General features: G+C 45.0%; 1 protein-coding gene across 1 annotated transcript in view; it reads left to right on the forward strand.

Annotated features, from left to right (window-relative positions):
* The first annotated feature begins 770 nt into the window (after nt 1–770).
* The window catches only part of XPO4 (exportin 4), a 65,283-nt gene continuing 44,861 nt past the window's right edge, over nt 771–21,192 (forward strand). Inside the window, exons 1-2 of the mRNA XM_015852160.2 lie at nt 771–982; nt 16,884–16,989. Coding sequence (XP_015707646.1) covers nt 905–982; nt 16,884–16,989 — 184 coding nt within the window. The 5' untranslated portion in view covers nt 771–904. The remainder of the gene's footprint in view (nt 983–16,883; nt 16,990–21,192) is intronic.

Here is a 21,192-nt window from a genome sequence, read left to right on the forward strand (position 1 = left end):
TCTCTTCTTCCTTACATCCAGTTTAAATCTCCCCTCTTTTAGTTTCAAAACACTTCTCCTTATCCTATCCCAACAAACCTTGCTAAAGAGTCCGTCCCTTTACCTGTAGCTCCCTTTATATACTGAAATGCTGCAGTTCAGTCTCCCCAGAGCCTTTCTGCAGCCCCAGCTCTCAGCCTGTCCTTGTAGGAGAGCTGATCCATCCCTTGGGTTATTTCTGTGGCCCTCCTCTGGACACACTCCAACAGCTCCACGTCTCTGCTGTACTGAGGACTCCACATCTGGATGCAGTGCTGCAGCTGAGGCCTCACAGCACAGAGCAGAGGCAGGATCTCTCCCTCACCCTGCCGGCCACACTGCATGGGATGCAGCCCAGCACACGACTGGCTGTGTGTGCTGTGAGGGCACATCGCTGCCTCACGTCCAGCTCAGCACCCAGACACAGCAGCGCGGGCACAGCCCGAGTCCCGGTGCTGCTCTCTAGAGGTGATGCCATCCGGTAACCCACATCCGGACAACACGCGGCGAGCTCCACATGGAGTTACACGTCAAGTCCAGAGATTTCTCCCCCTTGTGAACCTCTGCGAACTTCCCCAGCCGCACCCCACACTCCGGGGCCGGACTCACTCTCGCGGCGCCGCAGCGGCCTCGAACCGGCGGCGGCGGCGGCTCCGGCTCCGCCCCGGTGGCCCGTCGCGCTGGCTGCCCGCCCCGGAGGCGGTTCTGTGTGCGGCGGGAGGAAGGCGCGCAGGGCGGGGGCCGCGTCCGGCGCTCGCTGTGTGTCGGCCGGCGCTCACGCTGCCTCCGGCGCCGCCGCCGCTTCGTCTCCGTGCCGGGAGCGGGATTGGCTGGGCCGCCGCGTCGTCCCACAATGCAGCGCATGGCGCGTCATTGAACACACACCATGATGGCGGCGGCCGTGGCGGCGGGGGGGGCCCCCGAGGTGATCGCCCAGCTGGAGAACGCGGCCAAAGTGCTGATGGTGAGTGAGTGAGGCGGACAGCACCGCGCCCTGCCCTCCCGCTCCGGCACCGCGCTCCCTGCGCCGGGCCGGGGCTCCCTTTACCCGCGGCTCCTCTCGGGGCACGCTGCCCGCCGCTCCGCTCCGACACACGCAGGGGCACGCTGCGGGCCGGGCCCTTCCGGAGTTCTGCTGGCGCCGTCCGGAGTGCGGTACCCGGGGAGCGGGATGCGGCCGGGCAGGGCCCCGTGTTGTGCTCCGTGCCGCTGTGCTCTGTACCGCCGCGGGGTGAGGCCGCGCAGCCGGCCCGGAGCTGGGTCGTGCCGACACGCGGGGTCCGTGCCCTGTGAAAGTTGTGTGTCCCCCTGGACGTAAAGCCGCGTGCTGCCTCGTGCTGTCCCGCGTGGCGCTGGGCTGGGCTGGCTGCATGGCGTTAGGCGCCTCTCGGTAGTACCCAGCGTTGGGGATGGAGCGGTGTGTCCAGCGCTTTGTGTCTGTTGTGGGGAACCCGGGGCTGCCCCTTGGCCTGGCGGTGCCACCGGGGAACGCATCGTGGTGCAGCGTTAATAGAAGTGCTGGTGCCGGGGGAAGGTGCCAGGCTCATGTGTGCTCCATGAAGAGCAGGTGCCAGACTTACTGGTCAGACTGTGTCTTGGATCTGCAGATGTGGGTGTTAGGATCTCTGCTGGCAAAGGTAATGCTCATCATTAAACCAGCAGTGTGGCCAAGATGACCAACAGCATCCTGGCTTGTATCAGCAATAGTGCAGCCAGCAGGAGCAGGGAGGGGGTCGTTCTTCTGTACTCAGCTCTGGTGGAGCTGCATCTTGAGTGCTGTGTTTGGTTTTGGGCCCTTCACTACATTAGAAGAAAGATACTGAGGCCCTGATGTGTGGCCAGAGAAAAGGGCAGTGGAGCTGTGAAGGCACTGGAGCACTGGAGCACTGGTCTTATGGGGAGCAGGTGAAGGAACTGGGATTGTTCAGTCTGGGGAGGAGGAGGCTCAGGGGAGACCTTACTTCAGCTGCCTGAAAGGAGGTTGTGGCGAGGTGGAGGTCAGCTTCTTCTTGGTAGCAGAGATAAGAGGAGAAGTAAATGGTCTTAAGTTGAGCCAAGGGAGGTTTATGCTCTCAGAGAGAATGGTGAGGCAGTGGCACAGGCTGCCCAGGGAGGTGGTGCAGTCACTGTCCCTGGAGGTATTCAAGAAACGTGGAGATGTGGCACTGAGGGATGTGGTCTGTGGGCATGGTGGGGATGGGTTGATGGTCGGGCTGGGAAATCTTAGTGGTCTTTTCCAACCTTAATGATGATGTGATCTCTCCCATTCTCTCTCCCTCCAGCCTATGTCTATATGAACATGGACGTGTTGCAGTTGTTTGCTGCTGGTTTGCTTGTTGTAGTTTTTTTTCTCTGCTGATGCTTGAAGACCCATGGGCAGCATAGAAATGGCAGGAGTTGGTTAGGTCCCTTCTCCCAGTGAAGACACATGAAGAAGACATTTCTGGAGGCTGTCTGAGGCTGAGTAACCAGCACCAGGCTTGGGGCTGGCCAGGGAGGTTGCAGGAGCTGCTAGGGCTCTGCCCTGTGCTCTGTGTTTCTGGTTGTCTCTGGGTCCTTGGAAAAACTCAGCCAGGCCGCTGTGAGGCTGTATGGTGCTCAGTATGGGACCCCAGCTCTGAAGGGCTGTGCATGCTGTTCCTACACCTTCTCAATAGCTGTGGGCAAACAGCAAAATCCTGCTGCAGGATTGCACCTGGGCAGTGATAGCCTTCATTTACATTTTCTCTACTCCTTGGTGAGATCTGTGAAAGATCTGTTGGGAGCTGGGGGCAGTGGGTAATGATGTGTGGCATTTGAGAGGCACAAAGCCATTAAACAACATGATAGGATTAGTTAGAAAGGTGAGAAATGCCTTAGGGGAGGGTGGTGAACCTGGTGCTGTTAGTGGCCATCTGGGGGCTAGCACCTGGTACCTGAAAACTGGGAGAGGGCAGAGCTGTGAATGCTTGAAAGGAGCAGAGAATGGCAGGGAAAATGGGGGAGGAGATGTCACCCTGGGCGAAGGCCTGGCCCTGTGCTTGGCCGTGAGGGCACCAGAGGTGCTGCACGGTATTGGAGCAGGGAGCCGTGGAAGTTTGCACGATTTCACACTGAAATACTGAGCTGTGGGGGAATCATGGACTAGAGGAATTCAGGCATGCTAATTATATATATATATACGTAAAGTAAAAATGTTTAATTAACCTTCCTTGAGGGTAAGTATTGATTACTTTGAGCTTTCTAAATCTTTGATAAGCATGTTGATAATTCTATTTTTATTGCTCTGGGTGAGTAGAGATTTGCTTTGAAGAACTACTTTCTGTGTGTCAGATATGGGATACATACTTCACAAACTGCTGGTCTTTATGGGCCTTAGGACCATGGCATGCAGCTTGTGAGAAGTGGAAGGATGTCAGTCTATTCTCTCTCCTATGGCTGTTAAAGAGGCCTTGTCCTTTGTTACTGTAATGCCTTTCAGCAGATTCTAGGTAGCTCATGTTTGAAAGGCGGGGTTTGCAAAATGACTGAAATTTGGTACATGTTAGAGCTGTTAAAAAGATGAAGTCTGAATTGTCATTAGTTGGCACGTATGGCCTTGAATGCTGGTCCTATGGCGGTGTTCTTTAGTGTGTGTAAGTGCATTTGTCATATTAAAAAGTAGGCACTTGTGAAACTCGATTCCTTTCCAAACAGTGTGTGTTTGAAGCTCCCCATAGTGCCTCATAACTTCAAACCTGATGCTCTGTGCTGTGGAGCATTGCCATGACTGATGGGTTTCCTTTGCCCTCTGTGACTTCAGCTCATTGAGGACCGTGCACAGCAATGTCCGTGTGAGCCAAACTGAGTGCAGTGCTGCTGTGTTTCCAAACAGCAGGCATCCCTTGGCTGCAACATACGGATTCCATCTCTTATGTTCTGTTTAGCTCAGGTGGTAATTAGTACTGAATGTAATTAGTACCAGTTAAGCACTGTTTTAATAACTGCCTTTGTGGATTAGGAGGATAAGTTGCATCATCTTGAGGGTCTTTACCAACTGAAATAACCATGATTAAGGAAAGACATGCATACTTCATCCCATAGGTGAGAGGATGGAGGCTGAAATTGTTGGCAGATTGCAACTGTTCTAGCAAATGATGTTCTTTCTCCGTCACATGCATCTAAATTCACAGGTCACAGCTGGTTCCTGCCTGGCCCCCTCTGCAAAGGGATGCTCTGTTCCCACCTGCCGTTCCACCTCCTCCCTTGTGACCCTGTGCTGAACATATTAATATTGCAAAGAGGACACAGGAATTAAGCAAGGGAATGGATTTCTGTCAGGTTAGCAAGATGAATTGATGATCTCTGCAGCCATTTAAATTGCAGAGCTAGCACAAGGAGGGGGCTGAAATTAGATTGTTGGACGTGTGCAGGGCTGGTGTGCCCCATTAGCACTGCTGAGCTGTCAGATTGGCTCAGTTGCATCATACACCTTTGCTGTAAAATTAACTTGCCAGCTCAGGCTGGCTGGGTATTAGAAATGCCAGGCTTTCCTTAGGGATGCACAGTGAAAAGACAAGAAGTTACAGGTTGGGAGATTCCAGGTGCAGAAAGGAAGGAAGAAATTTGCACAGTAAGTGTGGCTGGGGGAGGCAGTGAAGCAGGCTGCCTGCCATGGGATCTCCCATCTTTGGAGAAATCTAAACCTTCACTGAATGAGACCACGAGCAACCTGATCCAACTTTGAAGCAGGTTCTCTTTTTGGCAGCAGTTTGAGCTGAGCCCTGTTGTCCTCAGCTCTTCTGTGCGATGTGGTTTTGGGTTGCATTCATAGGTGGGTTCCAGAGCACCTCAGCAAAGGCTTTTGCAGAATTCCCTTTTTAACGCATTTTTAAATGTTGTGGTCTTTTGGGGGCTGCCAGTGGAGGGAGCTCACACAATTTGCTCTTCCTGGGGACTTCTTGATTTGTGGTGTCTGTTGCCCTTCCAAGGGGGATGTCAGGATGAAGCTGATAGTCTGACAGTGTCAAACTAAGTTCTTTTTCAGATGTTTCAGTACGTTGGTAGAACAGCATCATAAAGGAGCTCACATTAGTGTTCTTTAAACTCTGTAACAAATTGTTTGTTTCATCTGTCCTGACAGTTTGCAGGGGCTTTTCTTTTCACCTGCCTTCCTTGGGGTTTAGGGCTGTGACACTCCTCCTTCCACAAAGAAGTTCCATTTCTCATGGCAGCTTGTCTTCTCTGGGGACAGTTTCTCAGATTTTGACTCTTGCATAATAGTATGGATGAGAGGAAGAGTTGGAGCAGCTCTGATTATATTAGAGCAGGTTACCTGCTGGAAGGAATCCAGACTAATGAATCATTTCAGTGCTGAGACTTGCTGAAGTCCTCCAGGTCATCACCTGGCAAGACAAGCTGGATGTACACCATAATATTATAGCTGGATTAGACCAGACATCTGCCCAGCTGAGTTCTGTTTCCAGCAGTGGTCCCTGGCTGCTGATTTAGAAGGACCTAAAATAAATAGGGGTGATCCTCTCACTGGTGTGTACTTGACTGTGTTTAAATTAGTATTTTTCAAGAGCTCTGGGTAGCGTTGTTCTGTTTAATGATTGTTGATGAACTTTTCTTCTGCTAACATATCTGGCTGTTTCTGGAATATATATTTTTTGCATTATATTTGTCTAGCAGTAATGAGTTTCGCTTGTGGTTGGGGGGGGAGGGGTGAACAACCCAAAGCATTGTTTTACTTCAGAGAAGCCAGCTTGTTTGACCATCTAATTCATTCTTGAATTATGAAAAATAGCAAGTAATTGGGTTTTCTTCTTCTGCCCTTGAATTGTTGTAGCTCTCTGCCGTATTGTGCTCTCCAGTTATCTTGTATACCCAGTCAGTTTTTCATGCAGGAGGCGCCCCATGCATCTAATTACCCCTGTATTCCTCTGTAGCTTTTTAAACTTGAGCCACTGTTTTGAAATGAGCTGACCAGAACTGCATTCTTCTGCAGTGTGGGAGCATGAAGATTTTAGATGGTTGTAGATTTTAGGGTGGGAATACAGAATTACAACTAACAGTACTTAACATTGCACTTATTCACTAAATTGAGGTAGTGTTTTCAGAGGGCCATGCTCAAGCAGTCCAGATCCTTTTTTGGAACTGCACTAAGTGACTTAGAGTCCATCATTGTGCATGTATAGTTTTTCTCCCTTTTGCTTGAGAGCTGCTCCAGTGGGTGCATTTTACTGCTCACGCAGTTCAGTTTACAGTTGAGGAGATAAGAAGGTGCAGTGCACAGCATGGTAATGAAACTTCTACCTGGCAGCTGTGAGCAAATGTGTGTTGACTGTACCCAGTGTGCACAGTGCTAAGGATGAGGAGCTGAGATAAGCAATGTGAAGGCTGGTGCTGGTTCTGAGATCTTTGACAAGCAAACCCTGTATCGAGTGAAATGGGATTCTTCACGCTCAGGGAAGGTGTGTTCATCTTTGAGCTAGAGATATTCCATGTCTTTGGACATGTCAGTGTTGCTTTAAAATATTTCTATGTTTTGCTCATGTTATTAATGAGAATTCTGAGTGTCTGCATCTGGAATTGTCCATTGGGGAGCTTCATTAGTTGATGACTCCATCTGGATAATTCCTCTGCTGCTACCTACTGTTGTCTTCCCTTTAACCTGCTTCCTGAGTCTTATCCTTGTTACACTAATCTGTGTTCATTAGTTAATTAGCAGCTTTCCATACGGAGAGGTGGAAGAAATCCTCCTGATAATTGAACTGATGCTGTCACGAGCAGCTAAGTAATACATTCCTTTTCATGAATTTCTGACATCATTTTGTTACTTAAAGTTGTCTGGATTAGGTGTATCTGAGTGTTTTTCTACTTGTTTCCTGGCCTGATGTAGGGTTGTGGTTTGATTATCATGTCTTCTTCCATCTTCCCTTGGTAAAATGCGTTCCTCATAGTGACAGTTGTTCAGTGCTGCCCTTGGCTCTGCCAGACATCAAGCAGCAGTATTGCACTCTGTGCTGCTGCATGGTCATCCAGTCTGGGAATGGGATGCAGGGAGTTGTTTTGTTTTAGCTGGAATTACTTTTGCTGTGTTGCATAACAAGCAATTCTGCTACCTTGACTGAGATGAAGATGGTTGTCTGACCAAAATAAACTTTGGTCAAGTTGTGCTGTTCAGCTTCTTAGCAAGATACGCTTATTTTCAGATCCAGACTATCTGATTTTATTTTATTTTATTTAGTTTTTAATGGGAAATGCATTTAAAGTTATTTGGCTTAGTGTAGGAGCAAGTGAATGAGGTTTTATTGCCTGTGTTACTCCAAGTTAGGTAAGCTTCTTTTGTGGTGCCTGCTGGATTAAAGCTGACAGAACTGTGGAAGTGGATACTCAGGATGGCTGAAGGTGTATCACAATGTGTGTTCAGTGTTTATCTTCCTGCAGTCCAGTTGTGTTATGTGTCGCTGTGTGAAATGGTAGGGGCACTGAAAATACCTCTTATCACAGAGTCAAGTGTACTTCCTGTGTGACTGTGAAATCAATAAAGAGTGTAAAGGTGTTTTGCCATGGAATTTGTGTGACAGCAGTCCCTCAGATTTCACAGGGCTTTCCGAGGTGATGAACACCTGCAGTCCCAGACTGGTAAGTGCCATGCAGATGTTGGCTGTGTTGTCGGTGAAGCCTAAACAAGTCCAGCAGCAAATGGCTGAAGAAAACCATTACTTCCCTTTTTGCTGGCTTGGTTATCTGCTACTCTGGTGAGCTGGACTGGATCTTACAGGTGTACCTGCGTGTTGCCAAAGCTAGGATGAGACAGCATTAATAATGTGTGACTAGGAGTGGAAAGGAGGTAGCATGTCTGGAAGGAGAGGAGGAAGGGCTCCAGCACTACATTGCATTACTGGTGCTGCAGCTTTGGCGTTTTGCAAAGGCAGGGCCTGTTTGCAGCTGTTAACATGGACCAGGATCCCACTGCTAGAAAGGAGAAGGGTAACACTAGCATTCTTCTTAGGTGTGTTTTGATATCTCTTAGTGGGAAGGGTTTTTCAGAAACAGGTGGTAGTTTATAGATGCTGAGGGGTGGTTGAGGTGTGTTCAGTTGTTTTTCTTTCAGACTGCTTTGGAAGGAGCTTGAACTTGGCTCTTTCTCATCCCAAGTGAATATCTCAGCTGCTGGGATTTTGCACATGAAGGAGGGCAGAGGCGACTTCTAGAATTCACACAGCAGGTTGCAGCATCATTAATACAGAGTCTGAAGATCTGAAGGTTGGATGTACTCCTGAGGCTGGTGCATTGGCCTGTGCTCAAATTATTGAGTTATGCTCTCCTTTTATAATAACATCACAACTGTTGTCAATGGTGTTAGTTACACAAACAGCATAGATGCTAACTCTACAACCTGTGTAAATACAACCCATGATGGCTGTGATAGGTGCGCACTGATCCAGTCCTGCAGCAATGCCATCTTTCTGTCACGTGGCAGCACAGAATAAATCAGACTGTTATACAGCCTGGCTGGGGACCTCTCTCACTAGGACACGGTCAGCTCTGGCAGACCTGCTTCTCTGCTGTTAGTCTCACTTTACAGCTGGGTTGGTTTCCTCTTGTGTTACACACCTGATCTTGCAGCTACATTTAGTACATCTGTCAGTGGGAGACTTAACGAGAACTGCGTAACGTGTGTGTGTGTATACTTATATAGTACAGCCTCGGGGGAAAAGAAAAAAGATGCTCTCCCTTCTTGTGTCACATGGCTACAGGTGCTGGTTTGATGTTACGTGCCTTAAAGCTGAGTTTGTGTGTTGTTAAAGCAGCAGCTGAAAAGCTTTACCCTGATCCTATGTTCATAGAGCCTATGCCATGTTCTGCACTGTTTTTCCGCCTTAAGGTTACAGCCATTCACATTTAGGTGAGCACTACTCTCTTCAGTCACAGACTTCTACTCTTACTTCACTAATAATACTGGCCTTAAGTCGATTCTGTTTGCCTTCTCTATCAACCACGCTTTTTTGGTCGCTTCTCGGATGGCTGAAGTCTTGTACCATCACTGAGAGAATGTAAGAGGTTAAGAAATTATGTGCATATCTCTTTTTCTGATGAAGAAAACACAAATAGGGGCTCCCCTACCTGTTGACAACAACAAAATTCCAGCTTCCCAAAACCAAACATGCTTCCCTTCAGGGAGACTTAGCTGCAAAACTGTTAGTGCGTGAGGTTGTGTTAAGTGGGATTAAGAAGAGAAGCTGCTTTAGCTACAGGATAATGAATTGTTTAGCAGGGAATGTAGATATAACATTTTAGTATTAATAATGTGTCAGGAGCTATTCTGATGGTTGCAATACAGTAACATTCCCTTTAACAGCAATAATCAAAAGTGTGTAAAGATAACCATATTTTATTTGCAATCATTTTTCAGTGAGTATGTGGAGCCCTGGGACTGTTGAGAGTTTGAGATTTAGGTAACTTGCCCAGGTTTCTTGGAGTGAACGTGGGCATTTATCTTCAAGGGAGTCTATAAAAATTACCTCTTTAAAGAAAACAAAAGCCCAAATTCTCTGCATATGGAAGAAAAAGATTTCATTTTTGCAGAAGTGCTTTTTGAAGATCCTCTGCAAATATGTGCTGTATGACTGCCCGTCTGTATGTGGGGTGGGGGATGGAGATGTAAACTTCCTCAGTAACACATCGTTCATGTTATGCATGCAAGAGCAGAACAAATTAGTAAAATACAGTAAAAATAAATGGCATCCTATGTTCTAGAGTATATGTGGTACTGAATTTCGTGTTTCTATAGTTATATTTCTAATACAAGTCTTGTTTCCCATGTGTCTTTTACCTGTCTGTATGTTTCCATTAATTACAGTTAAAAGCTTTTAGTAAAAACACTTGATGTTTCAAGCTTTGTGATTTTGAAACTACGCTAAGCCAGGGGCATTTTCTGTATCAAATTGGGTTGTGCTTTGAAACTTTTAGGATTTATGTCACTTTTAATCGGCTCCTTCAAATTAACTATAGTGGGATGGAAAGGTTTTGACTTTTTAGCAGGGGTGATGGAGAAGGAAGCACTAAAACCTGAGTTCTGGGGCTGGGCAGCTGGCTGACGTGTAGGCCTTTCCCCCGTAACTTAGTGAGAAGAAATGCTTTTTTGATGAGAAGCAAACTGTAAGCAACAATAAAAAATATGCATCACTGCCTCAGTTTAAGACTTTTACAGCGTGATGTTCAACTGGGTGCTGGCAGAGGTGTGTTCTAGCATTGTGTAGGCACACTGCCACCACTGCTGCCTCTGACTTGCAGCCTGCACTGTGTGCCTCACCGCCCTTGGCAGCAGTATTGGCTTCCTTGGTCGGGTAGGTCTGTCAGTACTTGCAGTAGCACTGAGAGCTGTCTGATTGCTTTTCAGCCTTTCTTAATCAGTTTGAGGAGCTTTAAACAGAGATGTGTGAGGTGGGTATAATTGAGTGTGGATATAATTGTGTTTATCCTAAAGTTTTAACTCTTGAGCAGTGTACGAGTTGTAAGTGGCTTTTGCAGATGAACCCATGCTGACTACTTGCAGGAGATGTAACCAAGAGCTGTAGAACCATGGCAGCTCTTCTGGACCTATGTGAGTTTGTGAGTTCTGTCTTGAGGCTCAGGCAGTGGCTCTTATCTCTGGGATAAGCTCCATCTTTCTGTAGAAGGCTGTGTGTGAGTAAATCTAACACTGCCCTTGCAAAACAGGCAGTTATAGCTGTCACTTCAACAAGTATAATTGAAAATTGGGCAATGGGAAAAAAACAGGTGCTCCAGAACACTTCTGCTTCAGTAGGAAGGCGGTTGCTGACATTATTTGATGCATGGTTAGCCTAGTAAAGAGGCTGTGTACATCATGTGAATCTCAGCTTGTAGGCATTGGGAAGTGAAGAGTGTCATCAGCGGCATAATTATGATCTGGTGTGTAGCAGGACAGGATCACAACAGTGGCATTTGACTTGAAATATTGTCCTCAAATTCATTATCGCAGTCCAGATTCTTGAATTAAGCCTGTCTGTACTATCTCATACATACGGTAATTTGAAATATAGAGTTGGGCTACTTGAATCGTCAAGTAGCACCTTGAAGTAGCATCATCAAGGTGCGATTATGATTTCAGGGGCTGTGAATATGTTGGATTATATTCTACTTGTCAGCTGATCTAATTCTGCTGAAGCACTGCAACCTGCCATAGGGAAACTAACTGTCAGTGGAGCCTGCAGCTGCTGTGGTGGTTCGTAGACTTCCTGCCATCTAGGATAACAGACTTGGGACCTGTAGTTGAGATACATTAATTTTCCATGTCTCCTTGCAACTCCTACCCACTCTTCAAGCAGCAGGTCTTGGGTTCCTGTTTGATGCTGAAAAGCAAGCATGATCAGTGGGAGCAATGTCCTCATGCAGCAATGGCTGTTTCCTCCGCAGACTGGTTATCACAAATTATGTATGTCAGGTGTGTTGTGCAGGTAAATGGATGCAAATTTCAAGGAAGAACTCGCAGTACTGTGTCTTTGAGGGTCAAATTGTTACTAGAGAAATAAAATCTCTGTAGTATTCATTGCTTGTCTTGGAGAGGAAGTTTGATATCAGAAAGCATTTTGATATTAATGGTGATCGCTTACTTTGGCTCGTTAGTCAATTAGGCTGTATATATAGTGTGTAAATATAGACCATTGCAAAACAGAGGATAGATCTTGTCACAACCAGTCATAGAATAGAATCACAGAGTCCTTAGAGATGAAGAGACCATTAAATGCCATCTAGTCCTACTCCCCGGAATGAATAGGGACACCACAGCTCTCAGGTTGCCCAGGGCCTGATCCAGCCTTGCACTGGAAGTCTTCAGGGGCAGGGCAATTCAACTGATAATCGGTTTGGGAAATAATTTTTTTTCATCCAATTTTTGTTTCTTTTAGAAAGTTTAAGTATCACTGAGTTGTCTCTACTGCACGCCTGGTCAGAAGCCATCTACTGCATCTTTCTTAGCAATTTTCATAACCAGCTTCATCTTTTAATTTGGAAGTTGAGTTAGTGCTGTAATGTAAATGATTATCCCAAAAAGCAAGTGCAAAAGAAGTAACTGGAGCATGCATAGGTCGATCTGAAGGTACTGCCTCCTGTTTTGTTTCCACTGACACTAGAGCAGACACAAAGAGCACAGTAGCACAATTTGATAGAGCAGATTCTCTGCCACAAAGCACCACCTTTCAGCCATTATCAATGCATTTTCACCAGGGATGCATAAGAGCTGCTTGCTGTGCTTGTAAAATTCTGCACCAGTGGAGATAACCCATTGTTTCACAGCTGCTACAATGGCATTATTGCTAGGAAAATGTTGCTGGTGCAGTCACATCTTTCACCGATGGAAGTTAGACAGTGCCAAATCCAGACTGTGTGGTAGGACAATCCAGCCTAGATTGGCAGTGTTCTCCATGGTTTTCAAGCTGGTATGGGGCCTGGCATTATCATGTTGTTATCTTCTCTGACCTGACTCTGAAAGTTCAAGCCTTCAGCTTAGTCAGCATCATAATGCAGCACGAAGAGCTGATGTTCTGTCTGGGTTCCAAGAAATCCAGCAGGGTCACCCCTTTCCTGTCCCAAAAGGCAGTGTGTATTACTTTACCTGCTGAGGGCTGCGTCTTGAACTTTTTCTTCAGTGGGCAGTTTATGTATCACCACTCCACAGGCTGCTATTTTGACCCCAGCTCATAATAGTGACACCAGATCTTGTCACTGTTTATTATGCTTGTTAGATTTTCTGCAGCAACTTAACTATTGTTCAGGGCTTTCACTTCTGTTTAATGACAGATCTGAATTGGACAGATGAAACTGCTGTCAGTACCTGTTGTCTGAACTGCTTTCTGGCCTGGTGCCCACGGCATTAACGCCTCATCCACTTGTGGAGTGGTTACTGAACGCTGCTGCCAAGTGTCTCTGTGCAGCCTGACCTGCTGGGTGATGGAGACCTCTCCACTGGCAGGCCTGGCATCCCTGTGTGGTTGGGTGTTATCTCCTAGAACCATGGGGTGAACAGTTGGGAAAGGGGCACAGCCCATCATCCAGCTGTCTGCCTGACTATTGTATTTGAGCTCCCTGTTAACTGTTTAGTAAGGCAGATGATGGCTATTGAACGTGTTGTGATGGTAGGAAAAAACTGTAAAGCATGGGGTGGGAGACCAACTCTGTGGATTGACTCCATGGCAGGCAGGAAGATGTGGCGTTGGGGCATGTTGCTTGCCATGATTCTGGTAGAATTAAACTTAAATCTCCTCATTCTGGAATCTCATTCTTCTGTATAATGCACTCACTTATATAGAAGAATTAATTCCCTAAGATGATCATGCTTATTTCTTTTAAGAGACAAAAGTCTTTCTCTTTAGCTAATAGAAAAGGAGGGGGTGTTGGGCATCCTAGTAGAAGTGCACAGTAAGTTAAGACTTTTCGTTATTTAAATCTGTGTAATGATTGGAACAATATATTTGGGTTTCTTTAGTGCAGTATGTGTACTACTCAAAAATATTGCTTGCTCTTGTTTAATTTTTCTTTCTCCTTCTATTTCTGCTCATGCTCACTATCACACGGTATTCCCCTGCATGTGCTCTGTGGGTTTGCTCACGATCTCTCTGCTTTGCATATGGCTCTGTGTTGCTTGGCTCCATTGCCTGCTGGGAGGCATTGGTGAGCCATCTGGGCTCCTTCACTCCCCCATCTCTGTGTGCCTTGCCTAGTGGTGGCTGTCAGCATGGTCCCAACCCAGCGGTGACACTGCTGTATGGGTGGCTCTTGCTTATCCTTGTCTATCAGTACAGATTCGGTTTCTTGTCTTTTTGAGGCTTCTAGACATCACTCTGGCAGAGTTTAGACGCCATTTGGAGGAACAGCAAACGTGTTTAATTGCTTTTACTAAGATGATAATGGCCCACAGACTGCAGTTAGGGAGCAGTTTTATCTTCCCTTTTGACTGCGGGGTAGGCAGGATGCCTTTTCCTACCTAGAGGAGCTCACTTGGGGAGTTCATGGTGAATTTCATGAAGTCACACTGAATAGCAAGCTTCTTATTTCTACCCTTGTTAAGGTTGTGATTTACTTTTCTTGCAGACATAAACATTGCCTTTGGCAAGACAGTTTCTTCTTGGCATTAGTAGTAGCAGGTGCAAGTAATTTGATCAGTTTTAAATACAAGCAAAGTTGCTCAGGCATATTTGCCTTCTCATAATGCTACTAGTGTTGAGGCTGTGCCGCTCATAGGAGACGTTTTAGTAGGTGGAAATGCTGTGGGTGTCAGCTTAAAACACTCCAGTGCACTTTTTCTGTCTTCTCTTAAAAAGCAGTGAGATCTGGAGGAGGACACGATTGTTCTTTATGCTGTGTTAATTTGCCCATTTCCCTCTGGGTAATTGCAGGAGGATGCTCAGTTCAGTTGTGTTCTGTGCTGTTGTGCCACAGCAGAAATCTGTGAAAACGCGGAGTTTATCTCCAGCAAATTTTTTCTGTCTGCAAGGAATGCATTTTGTTCATCTCATCCTTAGATGTTTGTAACCTGTTCACTTTCTATTGTCTTCATTGCCTTTATTGCTTGGCATTTTCCATCAATGACCAATCTTAGTTACTTTTTGGAAGGTGTGTTATTTGAGGTGGGAAATACTTTTACTCAGTGTGTGGCTGCAAATACAAACGTGTAGCTTTGGATTCCCTATCTGCACCTGTCTACTTCTATTTAAAACAAACGCTTCCTTTTTACCCCCTATTTCTTCCATGTGCACCTTCAGCCAGTGTTTCCTAGTTGTTGCAACAGAGGACAGTTGATTTTTCTTGTGGCTGCCACTCTCCTGTTTTGAATGTGCAGTGAATTATTACTTGAAATTATTTGTAATATTTGCTTGCTTTAATTAGTTTCAGCCTAGGTAAGGCATACTAAACATGTAGCCCTCTTATTCCTTTCCGATTGTACTGTCCTTTCATAGAATCATAGAATTACCCAAGTTGGTAAAGACCTTGAAGATCATCAAGTCCAACCACAGCTTATCCAGTGCCTTTTCTCATGGCACCAGCTAATGACATCATTAGCAAGGCTTGGCTGTGTTGGAAATGTGGATGGACAGGACCTGTGAGGTGAGGGAGCTTTCATGCACAGTGGGTAGGCTGGAGAAAGCTGCCAGCTCACCTAATGCTCTTATAAAGAGAAATTTTGTGCACAGCATAAATACATACATACTGGATTTTCTTTAAAAGCCCTACATTAGCTGGGCTTGAGAATTTTCTCATTGCAGCTGTGATTGGTGAATACAGCAAAGGCAGGAGGCTGTGAGCTGCAGGCTCCCTCTGGTGGCTGCTGAGCGCTCCTGTCTTCTGCATGGATTTGAGAGTCTATGTTCGTAACATAGAGGTAAATTATTACTATTTTTAAAGTTCATATAGGAATACAATACTTGTGGTGCCTTTTCACGGTCCTGAAGGTCTGTAATCAAACTTCAAAGATCTAGAAGAGTTGAAATAATGTGAAATAAAATTCTTTTCTAGTTATTGTGGGTATGAAGGAATATTTCCCATGGAACAGCTTTGATACCTGCAGGTGGGTGCTGCTGCTGACCCCAAAGAGGATGTGGGCAGGTGTCATGATCAGATTGCCAGAGCTGGTGAGGCTGAGCTGTCTTGTGAAGGATGGAAGTAATTAAATCAGGTTTAATTAATTACTTACAGGTGCTTTATTCACTGAAAAACATTTCTCTGAAGTTAAATACCATCGTCTTTATGCCATGGTCTTTCTGCTCTTACTCTAAGAGCAGCTGTACAAGTCAAGCAGGGCAGTTCACATGCAGTGCTGGGATGGTCAGGGACAGCGCTTACATGGGCAGCTCAAAAGCCCAGCTGAGGTACAGCAACATACTTTATCACTTTGACCAGGCTTTTTATGCAAGGTGTTCGTCATCGCATGTCTGCCTCTGCCTTTCCCAAAGGCTGCAGCTCACACTGCCTTGTGGTATCATTTCCCCATGTGAACATTTTGTGCTGTGTGCTTGTCAGATAAATCCCAAATAGCTGGCACTGGGGAATATTAATGGTAAAAGGGAATTGTAGAATTGTAGAACAGGTTGAAAAGGACCACAGAGATTATTTAGTTTCAACCCCCCTGCCATGGGTTATTTTACCTTTGGGCTGTCACAGCCCTGCATACAGTAACCTCTCTGTGTGCGTTGTGCTCCCCAAACCATGGCCCACCCCATGATGATCTGGGTTTCAGTTTTGTGCTCTATTTGTAGGTAACTTGGTTTGGGAAGCAACATGACTTCCAGCAGTGGTGAGAGGCAGGTGGCACTCAGCAGCCAGGTGCCCCGTGTGTGTCATGCAGAGCAGTGGTCCCACCATCCCAAACATGGACCCTTCACTGCAATGTGAGCCCTCGTGGCATCTTTAGAGTGTAAGCTTTAACATTAAACACTAGAGGGTGGTATGTTACTGCCGGTATGCTATTTTATAACAGCCAGAGGCAAGATTTTTTTATTCCTTGAGTTTATGGGATGAGCAACTCTATTAAAACAAATGTAGACCTAGAGCAAAAAATAGCATTTTGTGATGAGCTTGTTTGGCAACCTTAGTGGTGCACAATGCTATTTTTGGTTTGGGGCGAAAAAAAGGGTTGACTTTATTCAGAAGCACTATTAGGAACATAATAAAATTAGGGTTACTCACTCTCTGCCTGATGTCTTGATAGCCACACTTATGTGCCCACAATGTGAATACAGTGGAACAGAAGAGGCAGTTTACCAAGGTTTTATATTTAACAAGGCAGATACTTTCAAGTTCATACCATTGCTTGTGTATCTACAATTTGTGGTGTAACTGGTTTTTAGTACTTGAACAAAGTTGTTTCTTTCCTCTTTCAGGCACCACCTTCCATGGTCAGTAATGAACAACGCCAACATGCCGAGCACATATTCTTATCATTTAGAAAATCAAAATCACCATTTGCTGTTTGCAAACACATTTTGGGTAAGTTTTCATTAACTGAACAGTTTTTGTAACTAGATCTCTATTCTGCAGCTGGGAATGCAGACATCAGGTTTGATTTTGTGAAGGATATTTGTTGTTTGCCTGGGCTCTTTATTGTTTTTGTTTTCCCAAATTTCACACATCATCTACCTATTTCAGTACAGCAGTCATAGCATTTCAGGGTGAGCACATGAGCAGAGACCTGTTTCAGGTTTGGTTTGTCCGTACCCAAATATGGCACAAGAATAGGAGGCGACAGAAATTGCAAGGAGGAGGGGCTGCTTTTTTTGATATCAGGTTTTGCTCAAAGTTTGCTTGAAACTACAACTTAAATGCCTCCAGGGCTGCCAGGACTGCTTTAAACAGAGTCCTGTGTGGGGAGGATGAAGGCCCTTTCTGTCATTGATTTTGTTTCTGGTTCCTTTGTGGTTGGTGGGGCGCAGCTTCATTTGCCGAAGTTCCTAAACTGATTTAATAGATTAAACCTGCCTCTATTATATGCTTGTATTTTAATGCTACCTAGCGTATGGAATTTGCAGAACTGCCTGTACTTACTGTGATTGTTTGATGCTTCCCATTACATCAACTAGCCATACAGTTTGTGCCCTTCTGCCACATTATGTACTGGTGCTGTATAAGGTGATAAACTATTTTGGACTGCACGTGTCAGTTGCTGTTAACAGCCCAACTGTTTTTAAAGAAATGGTTAAAGAAAAGTTTCTGTCTACCTGATAGAGGCAATAGAGTACTGGTAAATTTGTTGTGGGATTATGTGCGCAGAGACTGGAAAGGAATATGTAGGTGTCAACCTTCTATTAAAAAAAAAATCATAGGTTTCTATGGAAATGGTGTGAATTTGGTTATGTTACAAGTATTTAAACATAAATCTATTCTTACAGGCTCTATGGAGAATTATTAGTTTGGCAACTAAATAATCCGAGAAGTCCAGGTGCAGTGTGCATGTATTCCTGCCTAGTGCTGCAGTGCTGGCCATGTGTGTGCTGGGGGGGGAGGTGGAGGGAAGTTGCAGGGAAAGCTGGATCTGAGACCTGGTGATGAGAATTGAAATGTGTGGAAATGCACCAAATAAAAAAAGGTTAATAAAACAAAGCACATACCAGAAAAACAATCAGAAAGCAACTTCCCGTTTCAAAGAATTTGCTGTCAGGAGCAGAGAAATGTTGGAATGAAGTCTAAAAGAATTATTTTCCTACTTCATTCTGTGACGTTTTTAACAGTTACTTCAAATGAATTTTACTGGATCGGAGAAGTATAACTGATGAATATTGTGGTGATACAATTGCAGTCCTTCTACAGTGCTGTCAAATTATGCTGTAACACATGGAGCAGGGTGTGGTTCCTTTCCTATACTCTCTCCCCAACCAAAAATTTTTCTACAAATGAGTTTCTTGAAGTTTGAGTGCATTAGAACTTGGTCTGGTCCTGAAGGCTGTAACCACACTTGTGCTTCGAGTCAGAAGAATTTGGGATTATTTTTTCCTTCCTCATATTGATTTTAAATTGTTTCAGGTAGGCAGCAAAACATGTGTAAGTAACTTTGTGTGAAGAACATTTCAGTGGCTATTAGGAGATGTGCTCATAACTAATCAGAAGTAGTGGAAATTTATGTAATACATGTAGCGATATTATCTGTGCTAAGGGATATATTGCTGCATCTTGTCCTCAAAGAAGTACAATGTAGCATCAGTAATTAAAAATGTCTGCAGTGATAGTTTTCTTAGCTGTTCATTTGAAGTACAAGTGACTGAACAAAATGTGATTGTGTTATTAACACTTTTGGATGCCTAGAAACGTTACGTCTTTAAACTGACCATGTGCTATCACCACTGAGAAAACAGCGGTTGTAGGTGGGGCAGGTTTTTCATTCCAGTTTTATCCAGTGGGCAGCTGAGATGCTGAGACCTGGAACTGAAGAACTTTCCCCCATACTTTCATACAGTGTTCATACAGTGTGAACAGAAAGAATAGCTGATTGGAGGGATTTGAGCAGGTAAGGATGAGTAGGAACTAGAGGTGCTGGCTTTAAAAAAGAAAACAGGGAGGTGTGATCAAGACAGGAATTGGAATGGAGGTGGAGAGTGGTAAGGATGTTGATGGCATTCATGGAAAGAAGAGTGTATGAGCCCTGCAGGGAAAGAGACAGAGATGCATTGCATAAGGGAAAGGAGAACAGCCACCACCATACAGTTTATTTAGAAACCTGTAGTTGAACCCACGAAGCAGGAGGCTCTACGTTCTTCTGGTGTAAGCTTATAGCTGTTAAATGTACTGGCAAAGCTTGCCCTGTCTTTCTTTAGTAACTTCATGTAGAGAATAACAGTGCACTGACTGGTTATAAGTTTACACAGTACTGGAGGTCTGTGCTGTTAATGATTGCAGTTGTGCATCTGTGGTACTTGATGCAAAGGAGAAATTCCATCCTCTTTTGTTGTTTTTTTTTTCTTCTTTTACAAGCGTTTCCTTTTTGTATGTGCTTTGAGAAACCAAAGATGCAGAAGTTAACAAACAAATAAAAAAGCCAGAATTAAAATTCCTGTGCAGGTTTATTTTTATTTATATGTTAGACATGCACACTGATCTTTCAATTAAGTGGTTACGTTGTTTTCCAAATTAAGCTTAGTAGATTTAAAGGAGGTTTATTTTCATTTTAGCATGTTTAAATCATTTTGGGTTTGGAGCCTGATAAAATTACTTAGCATCCAATTTTCTAAAATGCTTTTATCTGAGATATGGAACATGCATATAAAGGAATGTGTATTGTTAGCTTGCATGTATATAATCAGCGTAAGAAAGTTTTTAAAGCATGTCATCCCATGACTGAGGCTTTCTTCAGCAAATCCAGTTTTTTTCTAGTCCTGGCATGTTGCCCACCACAGCTCAAACTCCACTTTTGGTTCTGGAATTTTAATTTGGTTTTTATTCTGTTTTTGCCACCCCATGCCTGCATTTTGTTCTCAATGTTCTTTGTATGTTCTCTGTAGACTCAGTGTTTTGAACTGGCTATTGAGATCATAGGATCATAGAATGGCTTGGGTTGGAAGGGACCTCAAGGATCATCAAGTTCCAGTCCCCTTGCTGCAGGCAAGTTGCCAATGACTAGATCAAGTACTAGATCAGATTGCTTAGGGCCCCATCCAACCTGACCTTAAACACCTCCAGGGATGGGGCATCCTCAGCCTCTCTGGGCAGCCTGTTCCAGCACCACACCACCCTCTCCGTGGTAAACTTCCTCAACATCTAATCTAAATCTCCCTTCCTTTTAAAACCATTGTCCCTTTTCCTATCACTATCTACTCATATAAAAAGTTTATTTCCCTCATGATTATAATCTTCCTGTAAATTCTGGAAGTCTGCAGTGTGGTTTCCCCACAGTTCTTCTCCAGGCTGAACAAACCCAACTCCCTCAGGCTGTCTTCATAGGAGAGGTGCTCCAGCATTCTGATTGTATTTGTGGTCCTCCTCTGGACCCTTTCTAAAAGCTCCACATCTTTCCTCTGTGGGGACCCAGACCTGTACACAGTACAGCAGCTGGGGCCTCAGCAGGGGATGGGACAGTCACCTTCCTCTTTTTGCTGGCCACCCCTCTTCTGTTGGAACCCAGGATACAGTTGGCCTTTGAGGCTGCAAGAGCTCACTGCTGGCTCATACTAAGTTTTTCATCAACCAAGACCCCCAAGTCCTTCTCAGCAGGGCTACTCTCAAGGAGTTCTTCTCCCAGTCTGTTGGGATTGCCCCAGCCCTTGCACTTTGCTTTGTTGAACCTCATTAGATTCACCTTCTGAGCTTGTCAAGGTCCCTCTACATGGTTGTTTCTAAATTACCAAGAATGTGGTGAGGCACTGTCTCAGGCTGCCCAGAGAGGCTGTGGATGCACTGCTGCCAAACTGTTCAAGACCAGGTTGAATTGGGCCCTTGAGGTCCTTTCCAACCAAGCCATTCTATGGTTCTATGAAATTAAAAATAAAAAAAGTGAAGGATCAAAAAAATTGTAGTGTTCTATCGTCATATAAATCACGTTCAAGTTCTCGGGTTTCTCTTTGTAGCCTCCTAAACAGTCACGTTTTTTTTTTTTTTTTTATAATATCATCCTCCTTTAGCCCGCCTACATACAAAGTAATCAGGTATTCAGATAATAAGGATTATTGATTTCTACACTGCGCTAAGGAGTTACATTCTGACTAT

The sequence above is a fragment of the Coturnix japonica genome, chromosome 1 (assembly GCF_001577835.2).
Source record: "Coturnix japonica isolate 7356 chromosome 1, Coturnix japonica 2.1, whole genome shotgun sequence".
In the NCBI taxonomy this organism is placed as follows: domain Eukaryota; kingdom Metazoa; phylum Chordata; class Aves; order Galliformes; family Phasianidae; genus Coturnix; species Coturnix japonica.